Source organism: Chrysochloris asiatica, unplaced genomic scaffold (genome assembly GCF_000296735.1).
Source record: "Chrysochloris asiatica unplaced genomic scaffold, ChrAsi1.0 scaffold00040, whole genome shotgun sequence".
Lineage (NCBI taxonomy): Eukaryota > Metazoa > Chordata > Mammalia > Afrosoricida > Chrysochloridae > Chrysochloris > Chrysochloris asiatica.
Window position 1 is genome coordinate 18487241 of NW_006408558.1, and position 19473 is coordinate 18506713.

Below are 19473 nucleotides of genomic sequence, written 5' to 3' on the forward strand. Positions count from 1 at the left end.
GTTGCGCTTGGACTCTAAAAAAGGAAAAGCAGCCCACTTAACAAGCGAGCCAAGAAAACGCGCAGCCTGGGTAGATGAGTCTAAGCTGCGCCAGCTCTGCTAGTTCTGTTCTCTCACAATGAAGAAAACGTTTGGAGCAAAAATGTTTTCAATTATTTTTAAGCTCCCACAAGCAATAGAACCAGACACGTGGCGCGCCTACGTGTCTGAAATGTTCCCACAAGTTCCTAAAGAGGCTGACCAGCATCTTTAAAAAGCCCACTTTGTTGTTGTTAAGCGCCATCGAGTCGATTCCGACCCATAGCGACCCTATATAGGGTTTCCAAGGAGCAGCTAGTGAGTTTGAATCGCTGACACTGTGGTTCAAACCAACTTTGCAGTCCAGCGCATTAACCCACAGCACACCTGTCGAGAACACCCACCCCTCCCGAGATTTTGCTATACGACGACCCATTGTGACGGTAGGAGACTCCCTCGGGCTCCAGATTTCACAAAATAGTGGTTGCGCCAGGAGCCCTTCTGACGCTAGAGCACCGACCTCCCTTCAGGACGGTGATTGGCTCGCCGGGGGCTGGGGGGGCGGGCTGGCCTCAGCTCCGCAGCTCTGTCATCAGCTAGTCCCGCCCTGTGCGGGGGTTGCTGGGAGCCGAGCCACAGGCCATCGCTTGTACACGACTGCAGGATTGGCCGGCCGGCTCCCGCGGGAAGGAGAGGACGGCAGCGCGCGCTCGCGCGTGCGTGAGCCGGCGCGCGAGAAAGGGCCCGGTTGCGCCGAGGCTCGAGCGGCCGTCGCCATTTTGTAGGGTTCTCTCTGACGCGGGAGCCGCAGCCACCGCCACCGCCGCCGCCGCCACCCGGAGGTACGCGAGGTGTCCTGTGTGTGAGGGGAGCTGGGGCTGGGCGGGGCTGGGTCTTTTGCGGAGCGGACGGTGCCGAGTCTGGTGTTCACTTCTTGCTGCGGGAGGGTCCAGGGAGATAACGGAAGGAGGCGGGGCTGGGTCTCCGGAGGCGGGGCAGGGGTCGGCTGGAGTCTTTGTTGGGGCGAAGAAGCTGGAGGTGGAACCGCTGAGGGGTGCCAGTTTGCATCCAAAGGGAGCTTTTTCATTCTCAGAGTATCTTGAAAGGTGATACGGTACAGACAAGCGGTTCACAGATTTCCCTCCAAAACCTTGGTACTAGGGACATTCAGACGTGGGCCTGGCTCCCGCTTGCCTTCTTCCCTCTCCGCCCATGCCCCCCGAAAAGACCCTTCTAAGACATGATACTGAGTCCAGGTGTGGCGCTGTGGGTTAATCCGCTGGACTGCAAGGTGGGCGGTTCAGGCTCACCAGCCGCTCTTCAGAAACCCGATACAGGGTCACTATGAGTCGGAACGGACTCCACGGCACTTAACAGCAAGAAGACATGAAACCGCTAAATGTATTATTTAAATATGCCGCATTTTGTGGAGATGACTTGAGACTACAGATTTGTATCTGTCAAACTCAGTTCACACGACGCCTTAAGAAGAAACCCTTTTCCCTCTATTAAGGGAGACTAGTGAAGGTCTCAGTCGGGGTCTGGAAGGTGCCCAGAGCTTGTTTGGACTAAGTTAAGACTAAAATGCAGTGAATGCATTGATGGTTCTGAAGCCTCTGTCTTCTCTCCTAGGCTGCTGTCAGGATGGTGAAGCTGTTCATCGGAAACCTGCCCCGGGAGGCCACAGAGCAGGAGATCCGCTTGCTCTTTGAGCAGTACGGGAAGGTGCTGGAATGTGACATCATTAAGAACTACGGTTTTGTGCACATAGAGGACAAGACGGCGGCGGAAGATGCCATCCGCAACCTGCATCACTACAAGCTGCACGGGGTGAACATCAACGTGGAGGCCAGCAAGAATAAGAGCAAAGCTTCCACCAAACTCCACGTGGGCAACATCAGCCCCACTTGCACCAACCAGGAGCTTCGGGCCAAGTTTGAGGAGTATGGTCCTGTCATCGAGTGTGACATCGTGAAGGATTATGCCTTTGTGCACATGGAGCGGGCGGAGGATGCGGTGGAGGCCATCAGGGGCCTTGACAACACCGAGTTTCAAGGTGAACTTCTCTGGGGTCTGGGTGGCGGAGCTGGTATCTTTTCTTCCATGTTGTCTAGTCAGTTAGACTGATTGTCTAGACTGGTAGTGACCCTGTATAGGGTTTTTGAGGAGTGGCTGATAAGTTTGAACTTCCAACCTCTCTGTTAGCAGTCCAGTGCATATCTTGCACCGCCACACCAGGACTCCTCATTCCATGTGAGCTGAAAACAATAGCATGTAAGGGGTAATACTGCGTGAGTCCCTGGGTTGTGCAGATGGTTAAGCGCTGGACTAAACTGGAAAGCTGGTGTTTCACACTCACCCAGAGGCACATTGGAAGTAGGGGCGATCTGCTTCCCAAAGATCACAGTGCCATGAAAGCCTTAGGGAGCAGCTGTACTCTGCACCCAGGAGGTGGCTATAAGTCTGAGTCAATTTGATATCAATAAACAGTACGTTTCCTCACACATGGTTTACTTTGGGGGAAGCCACAACTTCAACAACTGCTCAGAATCACAAATTGGGGGGTGCTTTCTCCCACAGCCTTTAGTGAGCATCTTAGGAAATATGAAGGTCTTCAAAAAGTTGGTGAAAAATAGAACTAAAAGATGCTGCTTTCTTCCATGACCTTTTGAAAGCCTCTGCCTCATCCATCCCTCCTGACTGGGTCTCGTCCTCTCAGGGCTGGATGCTGCTGTCGATTTGAGGATTTAAATGCTTGGGATTTGTCCTCTTTACTTAAACCTTGGCTGGGACGAGTGGTAGAAAGAAGGAAGCAGATATGGAAAGAAAGCCTTGCAAAATGAGTGGTGAATCCGAATTTGGGGAAGTATCTTGTGGTTGCCCAAATTTCCTCTGTCTGGGGACTATACATGGAGCCCTGATGGCACTGTGGTTAAAGCACTTGGCTGCTAGCCAAAGGTCAGTGGTTTAAATCCCCAAGTCACTCTTCAGATGAAAGATGTGTACGTCTGCTCCCATAAGTTTCCTCCTGGAAAGATTGTAGTTGTTAAGTGCTGTCGAGTCATAGCAACCCTGTATAGGGTTTCCAAGGAGCAGCTGGTCAGTTTGAACTGCTGACCCTGCAGTTGAAACAATCTTGTGGTCCAGTGCTTATCCTACAGCGCCACCCCAGGACTCCCTTTGAATATCTCAGCTTAGGAAAACCCCTGGATGCTTCTATTCTGTCCTGTGGGATTGCTATGAGTCACAGTCAACTCATCAGCAGTGGATTAGGAAGACGGTATCCAGACAGAACAACCCTCACCATAAAATGGTCCCCAGACTACTCACCACCTTTTAGTCATTAACTTGTGGAGGTGGAGGGTACCTAAGAAGAGGAAAAGACATTCCTAGAAAGATTCTACTGAATAGAGAATCCTGGAGCTGCCTCTGTGGAGATTTCAGTTAGGTCAGCATAAAGCATATCGAATTATTTCCACCTATAATAAAGGCACATGCATTCTCATTAATATCACAGGAGATGGTCTGAAACCATCTAGAACTGTGCTGACACATTGGGTAGCCGACGCCATGGCACATAACAACAACAACTAGCCACATATCACTGTTTAACTGAAATGAAGCAAAATTTGAAATTCTGTTCCTCTATTGTACTGGTCACATTTCTAGCCTTCAGTGGCCTCATGAGGCTAGTGGCGACCATATTAGCACAGAGAGAGCTTTTCCGTCATCACAGAAAATTTCTGTTGGACAGAACTGCTCTTTTTGTTGGGTGTGTCGTGTTGGACCCCACGTGCACAGACACTTTTCTGGTATTAAGTCAACACTCTTTTTTGTCCTGAGTGCCACTGAAAGAGGTGTTAAGAAGTGCATAAGGGTCCTCTGCTAAACCTGCAAACAAGACAGAAAAGATTGGGAGAAGGGGAAACAACCAGAAAATGGTAAGGAAGTTTGCAGACAGTTGGGGTGGGGAGAGAAGCACCTCAGGCCCCAGCCCTATTTCTTTTATTACTGTTATTTTGGAATGGTGTTGCACTCCAGGTATCACTACAAACGATTCTTCATTATTTTCATTTTGTGGAGAAGGGGCTCGTGAGTAGACAACAGAGAGAAGGAAAGAAGGACTGTCTTATAAACAAAATGCAGTTAGCTACAGACCTTTACCTTTTTATACTGGATTGGGTAAAAGGAGAGGAGAAAATTGTGTATGAGGTTAAGTCAAAAGTATTGCTACTAGGGTTTCAGTTCATACATGCTGCACAAGTCTGTTCCAAATAAAACCGTTGTAGGTAAGTAAGTCTTTGCAATTCAGTGAATGGCTACAGACTAATTCTCTCCATAATACACTTGTCTTGTTAGGGAGTGCTCCAAAAAGGGCTTCTGAAGGCATCTGCTGAGGCAGTTAAATTAAGAGCAGAGAGGTTGGCTCAGAAGGCGATGGCAATTGTTTTGGGAGATTCCAGAGAGATCATGTTGGTAGATTTTCTCAAGGGACACAGGATGATCATGGAGCCTTACTAAGATCATTGAGAAATACATTGGTGAGGAAAAGGCCAGGAAAGTTGTGTCAAGGAATGGATTTTTTTTTGTCCATCACAACAATGCACCAGCTCAGTATTTGAGGGTAGCAATTTTGTTGGGAAACCTTACCCCATTCATCCTACATCCCTGATCTTGCCCTTCTAGGCTTCTTTTTGTTCCCAAAACTCAAAGAACATTGAAAAGGAACACGATGCGAGGCCCTCGAGGTTGCCCAAGCTGCTGTTTTAACATGATATAGTTGGAAGAGCGCAGAATTCTTCAAGGAAAAGTTAGAGAGATGAAAACACCACCTTCAGAAGTTCATAGACCTAGGTGGAGGATATGTTGAGATACAATCATTTCACACTTTGACATTCTTGTTTAGTAAAGGTTTCTGTGATGTTGTAACAATACTTTTTGATTTACCCTCTTAGTTAGCTAATTTGGGTGCGTTAGCTTGGATTTGCTTTAAACTTGTTATTGTGAATTGTCTTACAGTTTACAGAGCAAATACGTTTTCCATGCAATGATTAGTACACATTTTGTTTCATGTCATTCATTGATTTGTAATCCTTACAATGTGATATCACTTAATCTCACTTTGTCCCTGTGTTTCCCGTTTCCATTCCTTCTTCTCTCCTTACCCTTTCCGAACTCTATCTTTGGGTTAATGCTGCCCTTTTAATCTCAAATGGTTGCTTTTTCTAAGGAGTGTACATCCCTAGTGTCATCGTTCCCCTGATAGGCGTGTCTTGTGTTTGAAATTGAACCAGAACAGAAGAGTGAAGAGCCCTAGTCTCAGTGGCTCCACATTTTTCATCCACTCGCTCTAGGAGTCCTGTTGTGGCATTGCAGGATAAGCACTGGACTGCTAACCGCAAGATCAGCAGTTCAAACCCATTAGCCACTCCTTGGAAACTTCAGGATCACTATGAGTCAGAACCAACTCAGTGGCACTTAACAACAACGATCTAGGACTTCATGTAATGGTAGCCAGGCACCATCTAGTTCTTGGGTCTTAGAACTATGGAGGCTAATGTTCACATGGTTCGTTAGGGTATTCATCTTTGATTTCCTTGCTCTTCTTTCCTCTAGAAGGAGAGAAACCAAAAGTTGCACCTTAGATGGCTGCTCACAAGCATTTAAATCGCTAGTTATTACTCACCAATGTAGAATATAGAACATTGTCTTTGTGAACTATGCCGATTAACCTTGATGTCTCCCAAAACCGTGGTCCTAAGCCTCCAGGCCTAGTGACTTACTCCTATGTCTAAGGAGTTTTTGTAACTTTACCTCCACTATGCTGCACCACATTCAGAGATATGTAAATACACATGTAGAAATAGCCTGACAAATCTTTATACAAGTGGTTTCAAAAAGTTCATGAAAAAAATTCCATTTTCTTATAATTCTGTTTATCTACTACCTTTTAGAAGTCCATGTATCTGCAGGGACAGCCATTCAGCCTGAGTGTGGTTATCCATGCCTTCACTTGTGGTCACTGTTAGTGCAGAATTATACCGACTTTACCTGTTTCCTTTCTAACTCTTGCAGGGAAAGGAGTGTGTTTTAATACAATAAGTTTAATTACTTCAGAAAGTGGCTGTCTGAGTAAAAGAATGATTCATGTTGTTGTTGAGGGCCATCGAGTCGATTCCAACTCATGATGACCCTGAACGGGGTTTCCGAGGGTCAGCTGGTGGGCTTGAGCTGCCGACCCTGTTGTTCACAATCCATTGCTGCTCCAACAGCACCACACCAGGAATCCATGAGGTTTTTTAAAAAATTATTGCCTAAAGGAGCAGAGACAGTAAGCTTGATTAGCTGAGAAAAAATCATTTGGTTGTCATATCAGCAGGGCCCCTCTGGAGGGAGCACACTCTTCTGAATTGGAGGCATTTTGTACCCAACTGTGGCTTATTTTGCCAGATGCCAAGAGAACCTGTAAGTTGCAGTTTTAAGTGTAAAGGCCTTTTCTATCATCTTCCACTAATGCAGGAGGTCCCTTTGGGTGTCTTACAACCTTTCTTGTACGCTGTGACTACTGTTTCATCCTCTATGTTCTATGACTGGTAAATAGAGACGCGGGATCTGAGTTTGCCTGGGTCTTTCTGGATCTGATTCCTCCTGGCAATCAGCAGAGCAATGATCTGTTACTGAATTCACAGTGAAATGCGTCCAAAGACCCTAAAGAATCTGTTGCAGTATGAGTTTGGGCAGCTGAATGGGGAGTGATCTCGAGCCCTACTGTTGTCAGCTGTTCCCCTGCCTCCCAGACTTCTCTGGGCCCAGACACCAGGATGGGAACTCAGAAGCTGAGGTCCCAAGTTTCTCACCTCTTAGCGTTTGTTGAATACTCTTTTCTGTTTCAGCTTTCGAAAGAAAACCGCTTTACTACGCTGGTTTTTGTAGAAAGCATTGTCAGCAGATTCCAGTAACTTTGGAGGATCTCAGAAAATCTTCGGGCTTTTTGGCCTCGACACGTGTAGCAGATGGAGCCCTGGTTGTACAGTGGGTTAGGTGCTAACCAAAACGCTGGTGGTTTGAATCTACCAGCCACTCCATGATAGAAAGATGGAGGATTTGCAGCCATGGAAACCCTGTAGAGCATTTCTCCAAGTTGGACTGGACTCAGTGGAAGTGGATGTGGGGGTTTTAGTTAGTGTAATAATTGCAATTGTTACAAAACTTTGTTGTTAGTGCCATCCACTTGTCTCCAACTTGTAGCAACTCCTATGGGTCTCCAAAGTGGCTAATAGATTTCAACCACTCAGCTTGAAATTAACAGCACTACTTATCCTGTAGCACCCTAACACCAGGACCCCATCAAAGTTTTGTTGCTGTTAAGTGCCATTGAGTCAGTTACTACTCACAGCAAGCCTGTATAGGCTTTGCAAGGAGTGACTGGTGACCTTGAACCACTGACCTTGTAATTCAGCTCATTAATCCATAGCACCACCCCAGAATTCCATAAGAACTTTGGTGGTGGTGTGCTGAGGAGCTGGTTCTGACTCATAGTGACCCTGCATAGAGTTTCCAAGACTGAAAATCTACTGTAGCAGAAAGCCTCATCTTTCTCCTACAGAACATCTGGTAGTTTTGAACTGCTGACCTTGATGTTAGCAGCCCAGCTCAAAACCACTGCGCTGTCAGAGCTCCCTGTAAGAACTTTGTTGTTGTTAAGTGCTGTTGAGTCAATTCCAACCCATAGCGACCCTGTATAGGGTTTCCAAGGAGCAGCTGGTGAGCTTGAACCACTGACTTTGCAGTTCAAATGGCTTTGCAGTCTGGTGCTATAACCCACAGCGCCACACCGGGGATTAAAAATTACTAGTATCTTTTTCCTAACTACACCAGAGTTAGATTTTGCCACTGGTATTCACATAAGCTTATGAATCCCTGCTTTCTAAAGAAAAGCAAGTGGGTAGGTTGAGTTAAGTAACAGAGACATCAAGAAAATCACTGGAATTTGTTTTTCCAAAATTGAATCTAGAATCTTGAAAAGTAAACGGGTGCAAGTTTAATTGGATTATTTTGTCCTTAAAGATGTACTTTTAGGTCTCCAGATTGGCTGCTTGGCACGGTTACTTTGAGCTTTATCAGAAAACAATTGTGTCCCAACTTCTGTCACCATGTATATTGGAAAGCCAAGCACTTGTAACCACACAAGGGAGAAATTGAAGAAAAATGAGTTAGGCATGTGGCCCTTAATACTGTTAGAGGTAGATGAGAGTGTTTGGATCTCAGGAAGTAAGAGAACAGCTAACTGCTGCTCTCTCAGACAGTTCCTACTGTTTGTTACTCATTGACCTCTGCCCTCACAGATGTAGGTAAAAAAGCTTGAACACCTTTGTTTCTCAGGCAGTGGACGGTTGAGCCGAATGAGTGAGTCTAAGTAATGTGATCTGACTGTACTGCCCGCTCCCGTCTCCAGCTCTGTTCTAGCTACTGTCCTGGATGGGACTCATTCCAACAGGATGGCGGGGCACATGACTGCATCCAAAGCAACATCTGCTACAGAGAGACATTTGCTGGTCCTGGAAGGGGGTCTGCTTTGAACAGCCCTGCTGGACACCATGGTTTGCTACACTGTGAAAAGCACTGTCTTGCTCTCCAAAGTCTTACCCAGTTTGGAGCAAACTTACTGCTAAGAATAACCTTTTTCCCCAACTGCTTTTAGAGGACCTTATATGCTTTCATCAGCAAGGATGCCTGGGTTTGGTGGCACATTCCCTGGACAAAGTACAGGTGTGGCTAATTTTTACAGTGCCCAGAAGCCATCAGGTGGAGGCTGTGTTTTCTAATATCCTAGAAAGAAATTCAGATTCTGGGGCAGGATGAAACACATCTTTCCGTGACCTGGGACCGGAGGTGTCAGCATATTGCCCCTAAGAAACTGGCACTCTCTCCAGATGTGTCTCGCTGGTGGTAGTAATCTGGTAGTTTTCTTTTTCACAGTAGGTATACGGATTCACCCTTGTTGGCAGAAGTGGGAGTGGGGATAATACATGGAGGGAAGGGGTTCAGAACTCCCAGTGGTGCTGGCAAGTGAAGCAGCGGGTGAGCCAGGTGAGCCCTGTACCCACCCTCTGTCCATACCTGCAGGAAGGGAGCTAGACAGACGGTGGCTGTGCTGGTCAGGCTCCTGTGCCCACGAGTGCCCATCGGTGCAGGTTTGTAAGATGCTTCCACAGCCTGCTGAACTAAGGTGGTACTATTATTCCACGTGGACAAATTGGCAGGTTTCGGATCCCTGTTCTTAATTTACCAGTCTTAGCAGTAAGTACAAAGGGGAAACTTTTTCAGTTCCTTTGGGGACATGGGGAGGAAAGTTCTGGAGACAGTAGAAGGAAGTCTGGTTTACTTCTGGGTGAGTAGAAAGTACTGACTGGTTTCTCAGGACTTGGACTTTCTAGTTCTTATGTGTCTTAAAACTTCTTTTCAACTTCTTGGAGAGGGGATTGATAAAACAGGCTCACAGGAGTCATTTACAAGGGGGCTTCATGATTCAAGAGGCAAACTTCTAATGTGTGTGTTTCTTATATATAACTTTATCCATTGCTTTATTAGCTTTATTGTGTAACGTAAAACTTCTTTTTGAATAAAAGTAACGTGTCCATAAATATTTTTTATAAAGTAAATGGAATTTTCCCACAAAACTTTTGAAGCCTCATCAGATGTCTGTATATCTTATGCCAACTAAGTTCACTTTCAGTGGGGAGGATAGGGAGAAAGTTCATTAGTTATAATTAATCTTCTTACATCTGTTTCCTCAAGGCAAAAGAATGCATGTACAGTTGTCCACCAGCCGGCTCCGGACTGCCCCCGGGATGGGAGACCAGAGCGGCTGCTACCGGTGTGGGAAAGAGGGGCACTGGTCCAAAGAGTGTCCAGTAGACCGCACGGGCCGGGTGGCAGACTTCACTGAGCAGTATAATGAACAGTACGGAGCAGTGCGCACACCTTACACCATGGGCTACGGGGAATCCGTGTATTACAACGATGCGTACGGAGCACTCGACTACTATAAGCGTTATCGAGTCCGCTCTTATGAGGCGGTGGCGGCGGCGGCAGCAGCCTCCGCATACAACTATGCAGAGCAAACCATGTCCCATCTGCCTCAAGTCCAGAACCCAGCTGTGACCAGTCACCTCAATTCCACTTCTGTTGATACCTATGACAGACACCTGTTGCCGACCTCAGGCGCTGCTGCCACCTCAGCTGCCATGGCTGCTGCTGCTGCCACCACTTCTTCTTATTATGGAAGGGACAGGAGCCCCCTGCGCCGTACTGCAGCTGTGCTCCCCACAGTTGGAGAGGGCTACGGCTATGGGCCAGAGAGTGAGCTGTCTCAGGCGTCAGCAGCTGCACGGAATTCTCTGTATGACATGGTTCGGTATGAACGGGAGCAGTATGTGGACCGAGCTCGGTACTCAGCCTTTTAAAAACTGGAGGTGAGATTGGGGTGGGTGTGGTTAAGAGTCCATTTAGTTCTCTTGAAAGAGACCCATGTCTTTATAGAGGAACCCAGAGCCACCTGTCTGCTGTTGGGCCAGTATCTAAGAGGTCCAGTTATAAGTTGTTCTTTTAGTTTAATCCTGAGAGGCTCATTTGGCCTTTTGAGGTTTCTGTGTATGACTCCAACCAACTTAATCCTTTGAAGGAAATGGCAGACAACTCAAATGTGTTCATGAGAAGACTGTTCTTATAACCAGGTGTTGAGCAGGTTTGGGTAAGAGAACAAACATTTGTTGAGTACCCTCTGTAGAGTGTATCATTTAAACTACATACTAAGCCTTTGAGGTGTTTATTTCTCTTACAGGTGAGAGAAGGAAGGCTCATACAAGTGTTAGGTGTTTTGCCCAAAGTTACTTGGTAATCGAGAGGTGGAGTCAAGATTCAAATTCCGGCCTGGCTGTTTCCAAAACTTTGCTCTTTTCACTGTAAAAATCCTTGTGGTGTGAAGAGTTCCCGGTCCAGAATAATGATGGAGGATTTGAACTCGAGACTTCAGATTTGCTAGGGCAATTCCTTCTTGCATCATATGTCATTTAATCAAAAGAAACTTCTCTTTCATCATATGTCTAACAAGCCAAAGAAAATCCTGTAACGTTTAGGTGGTTTTCCTTGAAAACGGACTCTTTTGATCTCTGCCCCATGGGAGTCCCTTCATTAAGCAATACAGAAAACTTGGTTTCACATGTGCCTTTTTTTTTTTTTTTTATTTAGCTTGGTGTGGCACTATAGGTTCAGCACTGGACTGCAAATCACAAGGTCGGCAGTTCAGACCTACCAACTGATCCTTGGAAAACCCCATATGTGGTTGCTATGAGTCGGAACCGACTCAACAGTACTTAACCACAGTGCTATCATTTAGCAGCTGAGGCTTTTAATTTCTTGCAGCAATTTCTAAGGGAGAAGCATTAAAGAAATTAGATATGCTGGTAATTTTCTGATGTGTGAAAAATCCCATTCATGATAACTCTGAAAATTCCATCTTTCCTACTTCAGGAACCAAAAGTGTTGACATGGCAAGAATGATTAGGCGTATTAGAGATGAATAAGTCTCTCCTAATGAGTGGAAGTGGTTGAACACAACTCTATAGTCTCGTGGTTTTTCTTGTATCTTGAAATTGAGCATTTGGACGCCCAGTAGTAAGGTTACCACTCAGTTTCCAGCAATCCTAACCCACCCCTTAGGTTGATATGTTTAAGAAGACAAAACCACAGAAATGTTTGTCCTTTGGTGTAAAGTGAGAAGCAGGTACGGTATGGACCTGTGATAAGTCACATCCAGTATGTTGACAGACCTGAAAACAAGACGGGATCTTCTGAGACCAGTGGCAGCAGTGTGTGTTCATGTGTGTCCTTTGTAACTTACAACTTTTATGGTTTGTGCTTAATTTTTACTTTGAATGCAGCTCGATCTACCATGAAGTGAGATTATGCCTCCGAAGTAAGATGATATCATTTATCCGATATTTCTCTCAAATATGTGTCAAAAGTTAAATACAAATATGTTGTGGTCTTTAAAGGAGTGTTGTTAGGGTGTCTTAAAGTTAATTTTTGACGGTGGGCAGTGTGGTTAAAGTAACCTCTCTTTAGTGATGACTCTTAAAGAAACTTACCTTCCAGGTGTGAAGCTCAAATGGACTAAGTAACCTTGAGTTGGTTGCAGTCCCAGGAGCCTGATGTTAATGAGGCTGCCAGGAGGAAATACTCCACAACTGTTGGGGAGCCAAATTCGGGTCTCACCCTAGCAGAACTGATCCAAGAGCGTCACAACTTTTGAAGTCGATTGGCAAAGATCAAGACCAAGATTTGGCCCTTTGTCTGTATTAAGTAGAGGAACTTGGTGTGAGTTAATTTTTTTTTCCCCAGCCATTGGTGTCTGGAATCCCCATCACCAATGGAAGAATTAGAAAATGTTAGCGGTGATTTCTTCTTGTGATTTAGAAAGGGGGATGTGGCCAATCAGGGAAACCACTGGAATTATGGCTCTGAATCTCTTGACAGTCTGACATGTAGGTGTATGGAGATGACTGGCCTCACTCCTCAGTGCCCTACCCATTGTGATTGTCATTTCTGACAACTTAACTGTGAAAGATTAAAATGCAAATGCAGAATAGTGCAATTGGCCATTTTTTGAGATTTTGGCCAAAAAATAATCCTGTGAAATGTTTGGATGCGCTTTGTTGCAGCCACAGTAGCCCTTGTCTGAAAGATGGGTAAGAAAATCAGAGAGATGTGTTTCTAGCAAACATCAGTCTTCCTGATAGATTACATCTTGTCCTGTCTGTAGCATTGAGTAGATTCCCAGGTCATTACAAATGATAGATGTTGTAGCCACACTGACGTGGTTTTGTTTTGTTCTTTGTTTCCCCACCCCATCCCCCCAGCCCCGGAATACCAGACGGGACCAGGGCCCCTGTACTCGAGAGAGCCGAGCTGCTCCCCTGGCACTGTGTAAGCCTCTTATGTTGTGCTCTCTTTCAGGTAGGATAATTGCGGACTGAACCCTCGGGCTGCGGTCATATATGAGAGCTTGCTCCGCGCGGTCCCCTTTGCCGGGATGTTTCCATTGCTTCATGTTTCAGTAAACAAAGGAGTTTGTGACCAACTATGTTTTCTTCCTTAATTTAATTCTTGAGTTGACTTTTCTTTCTTCCTGATACTAGTCTCTACTGTAGCCTTTCACTCTGTTCCTTACAGTCTCAGCCTCTGAGCAGCCCTAGGTAAGGATTACACTGCCTGCTCCCCGCCCCCCTTTTCCTGTCTGGTGGAGCCCCTCTACCTTGCTTTCTTAGGAGTTGAGCCATCCTCCTTGTCCTCCCCCTTTAGAATGACCATGTAGTGGCAAGTAGCCTGTCGCTGCTCTGTTAGCTGTGGACTCTTTAACACTGAAGCTAATCTTCAGAAGTTGCTAGGACCATTGGGAGCCTGGGTGGGATATTTGGTGGTGGTGGTTTGTTTTGTGTGTCTGACCTGTGATCGTGGTGCAGCATTTGCTGAAATTCAGCCTTGTTTTAATTCCACTTCGTTTTTGTTTTTTCTTTTTTTTTTTAATTTTTGACAAATAAACCTTTTTGACACTTAGTCTCTCTTTGTGCTTGTGTAATTATTATTTATCACCAGTATCTTCTGGTTCTTTCCCAGTTGTGCTCAGCCTTCAGAGTTCAATGAGCTGAAATGTTGATCAAAAGGAAGAGTTTTAGTGAGGCGAGAGGACTATTGATGCAGTCCTGGATGGGAAGAAGTTAGTCATCATCTCGAGCCACTGAAAAATATGCTTCAGCCAGTGGGCAGATGGCTTTCCTCTAAATAACCAGACCTGCTGCTTCCAATTTAAAAGCTATCAAACTGGACTGTTAACCACAAGATCTGCGGTTCTAGCCGACCAGCACTTCATGGGAAAAAGATACTTTCTACTCCTATAAAGATTTAGAGCCTCAGAAACCTTATAGAACCAACTCAATGGCACCTAACAACACTGAGTTTAAGTAGGTGAACTCACCCACCCACCCCACCCAGAGAACCCTGCATCAGCAAGAGGTTAAGCCAGAATATCTTCAAGTGTCTTTGAAATCAAATTGAGTCGATGCAATTTAATTTCATACTTTGCCAGGTAAGAATTTCCCTTTGGTTATGACATGCTAAACTGGAAGATTTCTTAATTCATATAAAGAATGTACATTTAAACTTGATGAGCTATTTTTAAAAGCAGTTAAAACCCACAGGAGAAAATGAAACTTTCTGATTTATAGCCTCAGTAACCCTATACAGAGTTGCTGAGTTGGAGTTAACTACTGGCAGTGGGTTAATGGAAATGCTAGCATGCAGATTCAGACTGCATGTAAGATTTTACCTAATATTGGGGGGCTTGGTTTTGTTTCACATTATTTTATGCTTAAAATAATCTTGAGCTAGGTGTCCTAATAGGGGGTAGGATACTAGTCTAGAAAAGTTAACCTGTCCATGAATATGCCCCAAGTAGGCAAGTACACAAGGCTCAAGTTAGCTTCAACATTCCCCATTCAACTGCCCATTTTACAAAAGGAAAAGCAAACACAGATACTGGTTGATCTGCATGCTGTGGCTTTGCTAACCTCACCACACTCTGGTCCTCCCATGCTAGGTCCTGAGGAGTGTTAACAGTTTAGTTATGTCCTGATTTCTCTCATTGACAGGGCAAGATAAAGAATGTCGTTCTAAAAAACCAGTTCTACCTCAGCACTGCCCAGTGAAACCTCTAGTGATGTGAGTGTTCTATGTACCTGCACGCCCAACTTACAGACAGTTGCTAGCCATCTATGACTACTGAGCACTTGCATGGCAGCCGCACATAGAAACAGAATTTTAAATCATGGCTAGTGGCTATTACTGTTGGACAGCAGAGTTTAGATGGTGAAATTAGTTTTTCAAATGGAGAAAAGGCCTTGCAGAATTGTATGGAAGGTTTTTTCCCTCTTCAAAATCACCAAAGAGATGATCTTGGCAAAGGCTTCATGTTCAGTCCTTGTAAGAGTGCTGAGGGAGGAGTTCTGGTGTGACATTGGGGGTTAATACTCTGGACTGCACGGTCTGTTTTAACCGCAAGGTTGATGGTTCAAATTCACCAGCCACTCTGTGGAAACACTACACAAGGTTGCTAGTAGTGGGAAATGATGAGGAACAAATGTACTCATTTCAAAACCTCAGTTCTTGCACGAGAAATGAATTATGAGGCCCCCTGGATCCTTTCATTCTAACAGCTCCAGGTCTGGGTACATGGTAATGAATGGGACCAGAGGTGCTTTGTACTAAGAGAAGCCAACTTTGATGGCATTCGTGACAAATTCTGTGAAGTGACAAGTTCAGAGTACTATGAAACCGTAGGGACTGTCCCAAGGGAGAGATGGGGGAGGCTATTCCAATAATGGACGCGGCACATGTAAAGACCCTGATCAGGCATCGAGTGGTAGACCACTGAGAACCCGAAAACGAACTTTGGCCAGAGCACATAAATGATCTGCAGTATACTACTAGAGGTGCCATCCTGGCCGCCAAGGAGCACTCTGGCTGCACTTTTTCCAAAACGGATCTATTGGTTCTTTTGGCAGCCTATGGCACTTTCAATATTCTCCAACACCATAACTCAAAAGCAATTCTAGTCTTCCTTATTCACTGTCCAGCTTTCGCATGCATATGAGGTTATTGAAAATACCATGGCTTGGGTCAGGCACACCCTTAGTCCTCAAGCTGACATCTTTGCTCAACACTTTAAAAAGGTCTTGTGTAGCACAATAGACCTCTTATAATCCTTAAGCTCCTTAAAGTGGTTACAAATCGGGCTGCGAACCACAAGGTCAGCAGTTCGAAACTACCAGCTGCTCTGCGGCAAGAAATAAGATTTCTCAGGGATCTTGACAGAATAGCATGGTGATCAGAATTCCTGGGTGCAGGGGCAAAGGGAAAGGTTTAGAGAGATGACTGGTTAGTGCCTCTGATCTGCAGGACCTTTTTTGAGAATCCAGGTCGGTTTCAGACCACACAGGCCCACCCTCTCCCACAAGCGCTCAGAGAAGGTTCATTATGGAGTTAAGAGTTCCACTGTTTTTAAGTGCTGTCGGGTGAGTTCTGACTCACAGCTACCCTATACAGGGTTTCCAAGGTGCATCTAGTTAGAACTGCCAACCTTGTCATCCAGTGCTTTAAACCACAATGCCTCCAGGATTCACTGTTAACTGAAGTCAGTGGTTTAAACCCACTGTCCATTCTAGACGAAAAATGTTAGTCTGACTCCGTAAAGAGTAAGCAGTCTTGGAAACTCGCTTATTTCTGCCCTGCTCTATAGGGTCACTGTCAACTCTTTAGCAAAGGCTTGTTTGGTGTGACGCTGTGGGTTAATGCACTGGACTGCAAAGTCAGTTTAAACTGCAAGGTTGGCAGTTTAAGCTCACTAGCCACTCCTTGGAAACCCTATACAGGGTCCCTGTGGGTTGGAACTGACGAGCACTCAGCAGTTCCGAAAGGCAGTAGTTTCCACCCTGCCGCCAGAAAATGACCTGAAATGGAGCGGAGCAGTTGGCAAAGGGACTGGCAGTGCCACGAAGAATCAGTTCTGACCCACACACTTCTGAGGGGCAGCTTGTTAGCTTGAACTGCCAACCTTGCATTTCAAACCAACTTTGCAGTCCTGCACATTAACAAAGTGGCACACCAGGGCTCGTCTTCAGAGTAGGTAGGTTCAAGAAGGGCTGGTTCAAACCCCGTCATGTGACAAGGCTAACCAGACGATCAGTGATAAGAGGCCTGCATTCTTGGCTCTGGAAATTTCAAAGCAAGGCAGTGGCTAAGAAAATAAGGCAAACATGTTCAGGGTAAGGGCCATGGTGATGTAAAGAGATGAAACAAGTGAGTAGAGGTGTTAAAAGAGTTACATGGCCAAGTCACACTGAGCTCTCCAAAACACCATAAGGGGAAGCTGAATGCCTACTCTGAATTCAGGGAGGGCTCAGCTTGTCAAAGAACTCAGTGCAGATATTGCTGGAGAGGTTCTGAAGGGAATCTGGAAGCTCGGACCTCACTTAATATCATGCCTTGGCAGGCAGACAGCAGAGCACTCAGCAACCTTCTGCTGGCTTTGCCAAGCCTGTCTGACAAACAGAGCAGGTGACAGAGAACACTGGATTCAGCTTGCAGACTTCTCACAAGTTTGGCCTCCTTTTGTTTCTAGCTGCTAGACATGCTGGTGCACCATCCCTGCCTCCTATCTTTAGGGTGCTACTGACCTACCACAAAGTTATGAGTCTAGGGTCTGAAGTTTTGCACATGGTGAAAGGTTGGAAGGTTTTGAGTTTTAAGCTACCATCATTCAACTTGAGACAGAAAAGACCATTAATGTGACAAAACATTTTATTTCCATAAAATACTGCATGAACACAATTTAACAAAACAAACAGCACAAGGCTTTAGAAAAAAACGTCACAGCCTCCCCAGAGGCAAGTGATTTTAGCTTTTTCAGCTGTTTCTTACCTTTGTTTCTGTAGATACTAAAGAGTTCTCTACTTACCTCTTAAAAGGAGTCACCTACTGATTTCTAATATGGAACACTGCCCACCCATCCATACTTCCTTGCCCTCAGCCTCACAATTCAGTCAGATCACAATCATTTTATTAATTCATTGCTGGCCTATTTTACATTACATGGTTTTCTTTACTCTGGAGTTCCACTTATTTTCTATGTCCTTAGAAATCCCAAGGAGCCATGATGGCAGAGCAGTTAAGTGCTCACAGCTGCTAACCCAAGGTCAGCAACTAGAAACCCACCCACCAGCCACTCTGGGAGAATGATGTAGCAGTCAGCTTCCCCCAAGATTTCAGCAGCTTCAAAAACAGCATGGGCAAAATTCTGATGTCCTATAGGGTTGCTATGAGTTGGTATCAACTCAGTGGCAAAAGGCTTGGTTTGATCAGTAATTCAGCTCTGAATTCTGCATGTGAACAGAAAATGTCCCCACACATTCACAGTATTTGTTTAGGAGGCATCTACTCCTGAACTCTCTCCCACTTGAACCTATTGCTTTTCTTTCCAGCAACAGAGAAAGTGTCCTGGGACTGCTCATGGTCAGCATCCTGGGCTCTCCTTTACCTCTGCTTGGGACAGCATACTAGGCAAACTTGATTTCAGGAATCTGAAAGACCACTTAGCACAATGCAAACGGTCTGCCTCTCAGTACTCCATCCTTCTAGTCTAATAATGATGTAGCTCTGCTAGGAAGGGACCTGGTTTTATTCAGCATTCATCAAATCAGCCTCAATTTAGGGGAAGGCTGATAAATTTAATCTACCAAAATCAAGACCAACCCTGAAAGCTGTCTGATGCGCCCAGTGTCAGGCTGGCCAGAAGTCACAACAAAACAGTGACCCTGACCCCTCCCATACCCACCAGACTTCCAGGGGCACATTATTTGCACACACACTAAGCCAGACAGAAACCACCTTGTAGCGGCAAGCACTGTGATGTCAACTAAGCTAGACTTCGTGGTGGCTCCACTACTCTAGATGTTGCTGGGATGTAATGTGAATGACACTCAAAAACAGTTCACTCTAAATTAAGGGGATTTCCTTCCCAATCATAATGCTAAGGTGAGTGGATCTGATCCAATCAAAGGCCAAGCATAAACGAAGGTTTTGACCTTATGACACATAATACAGACACTCTTATCAGTTTCCTGGTATGGTGCTACATACAGTTTAAGAACTGAACTGCTAACCACAAAGTTGATGGTTTAAACCCACCAGCCACTACTTGCAAACCTTGTAATAGGGTCACTATGAAATCAAGACTGACATCATGGTGCTTAGTAAGTTTCCTAAGGATTTGCCAGTCCCCACAATCTTGAATGAACTCCTTACCCATGTGTCTGTCTGTCTGTCTGTCTCTATATATATATCCTTAGTTGTTTTTCTGAAGAACTCTCATACAGGCACCACGCCTTGTTCATCTTTATATTCTCCACAGGGTGAGTTACTGAACTTGTGGTTCAAATGAACCTTGTGGTCCAATGGCTTTATGTCACAGCACACACCAGGTGTCAATCACACATAAAAGCAGATTAAAAAAGCCTCAACTTAAGAGCTAACACCTGATTGGAAAGGTAAACATAAATGTCAATTTTAACATGACGGGGCCATGTTGCACAGCAACCAAATCTCAATTGCTGCTAAGTCCCACTGAATCAGTTCTGACTCATAACGACCCTGAATATGGTTTCTAAGGAGTAGCTGCCCAGTTTGAAGCACCAACCTTGCGGTTCAAACTGACCTTGTGGTCCAGTGCTTATATCGCAGCACACCAGGACTCCACTGTTGTTACGGCCCATCAAGTCGGTTTCAATCCACAGTGACCCTGTATAGGGTTTCCGAGGAGCAGCTGGTGAGCAATTCAAGCCA

General features: G+C 45.4%; 1 protein-coding gene across 1 annotated transcript; it reads left to right on the forward strand.

The window, feature by feature from the left end:
* Positions 1-693: 693 nt before the first annotated feature.
* On the forward strand, positions 694-13635 carry RBM4B (RNA binding motif protein 4B). Its single transcript, XM_006860870.1, has 4 exons — positions 694-860; positions 1651-2074; positions 9817-10493; positions 13036-13635. The coding sequence occupies exons 2-3, from the start codon at positions 1663-1665 to the stop codon at positions 10482-10484; spliced, it is 1080 nt and encodes a 359-aa protein (XP_006860932.1). The 5' UTR covers positions 694-860; positions 1651-1662; the 3' UTR covers positions 10485-10493; positions 13036-13635.
* The last annotated feature ends 5838 nt before the right edge of the window (positions 13636-19473 follow it).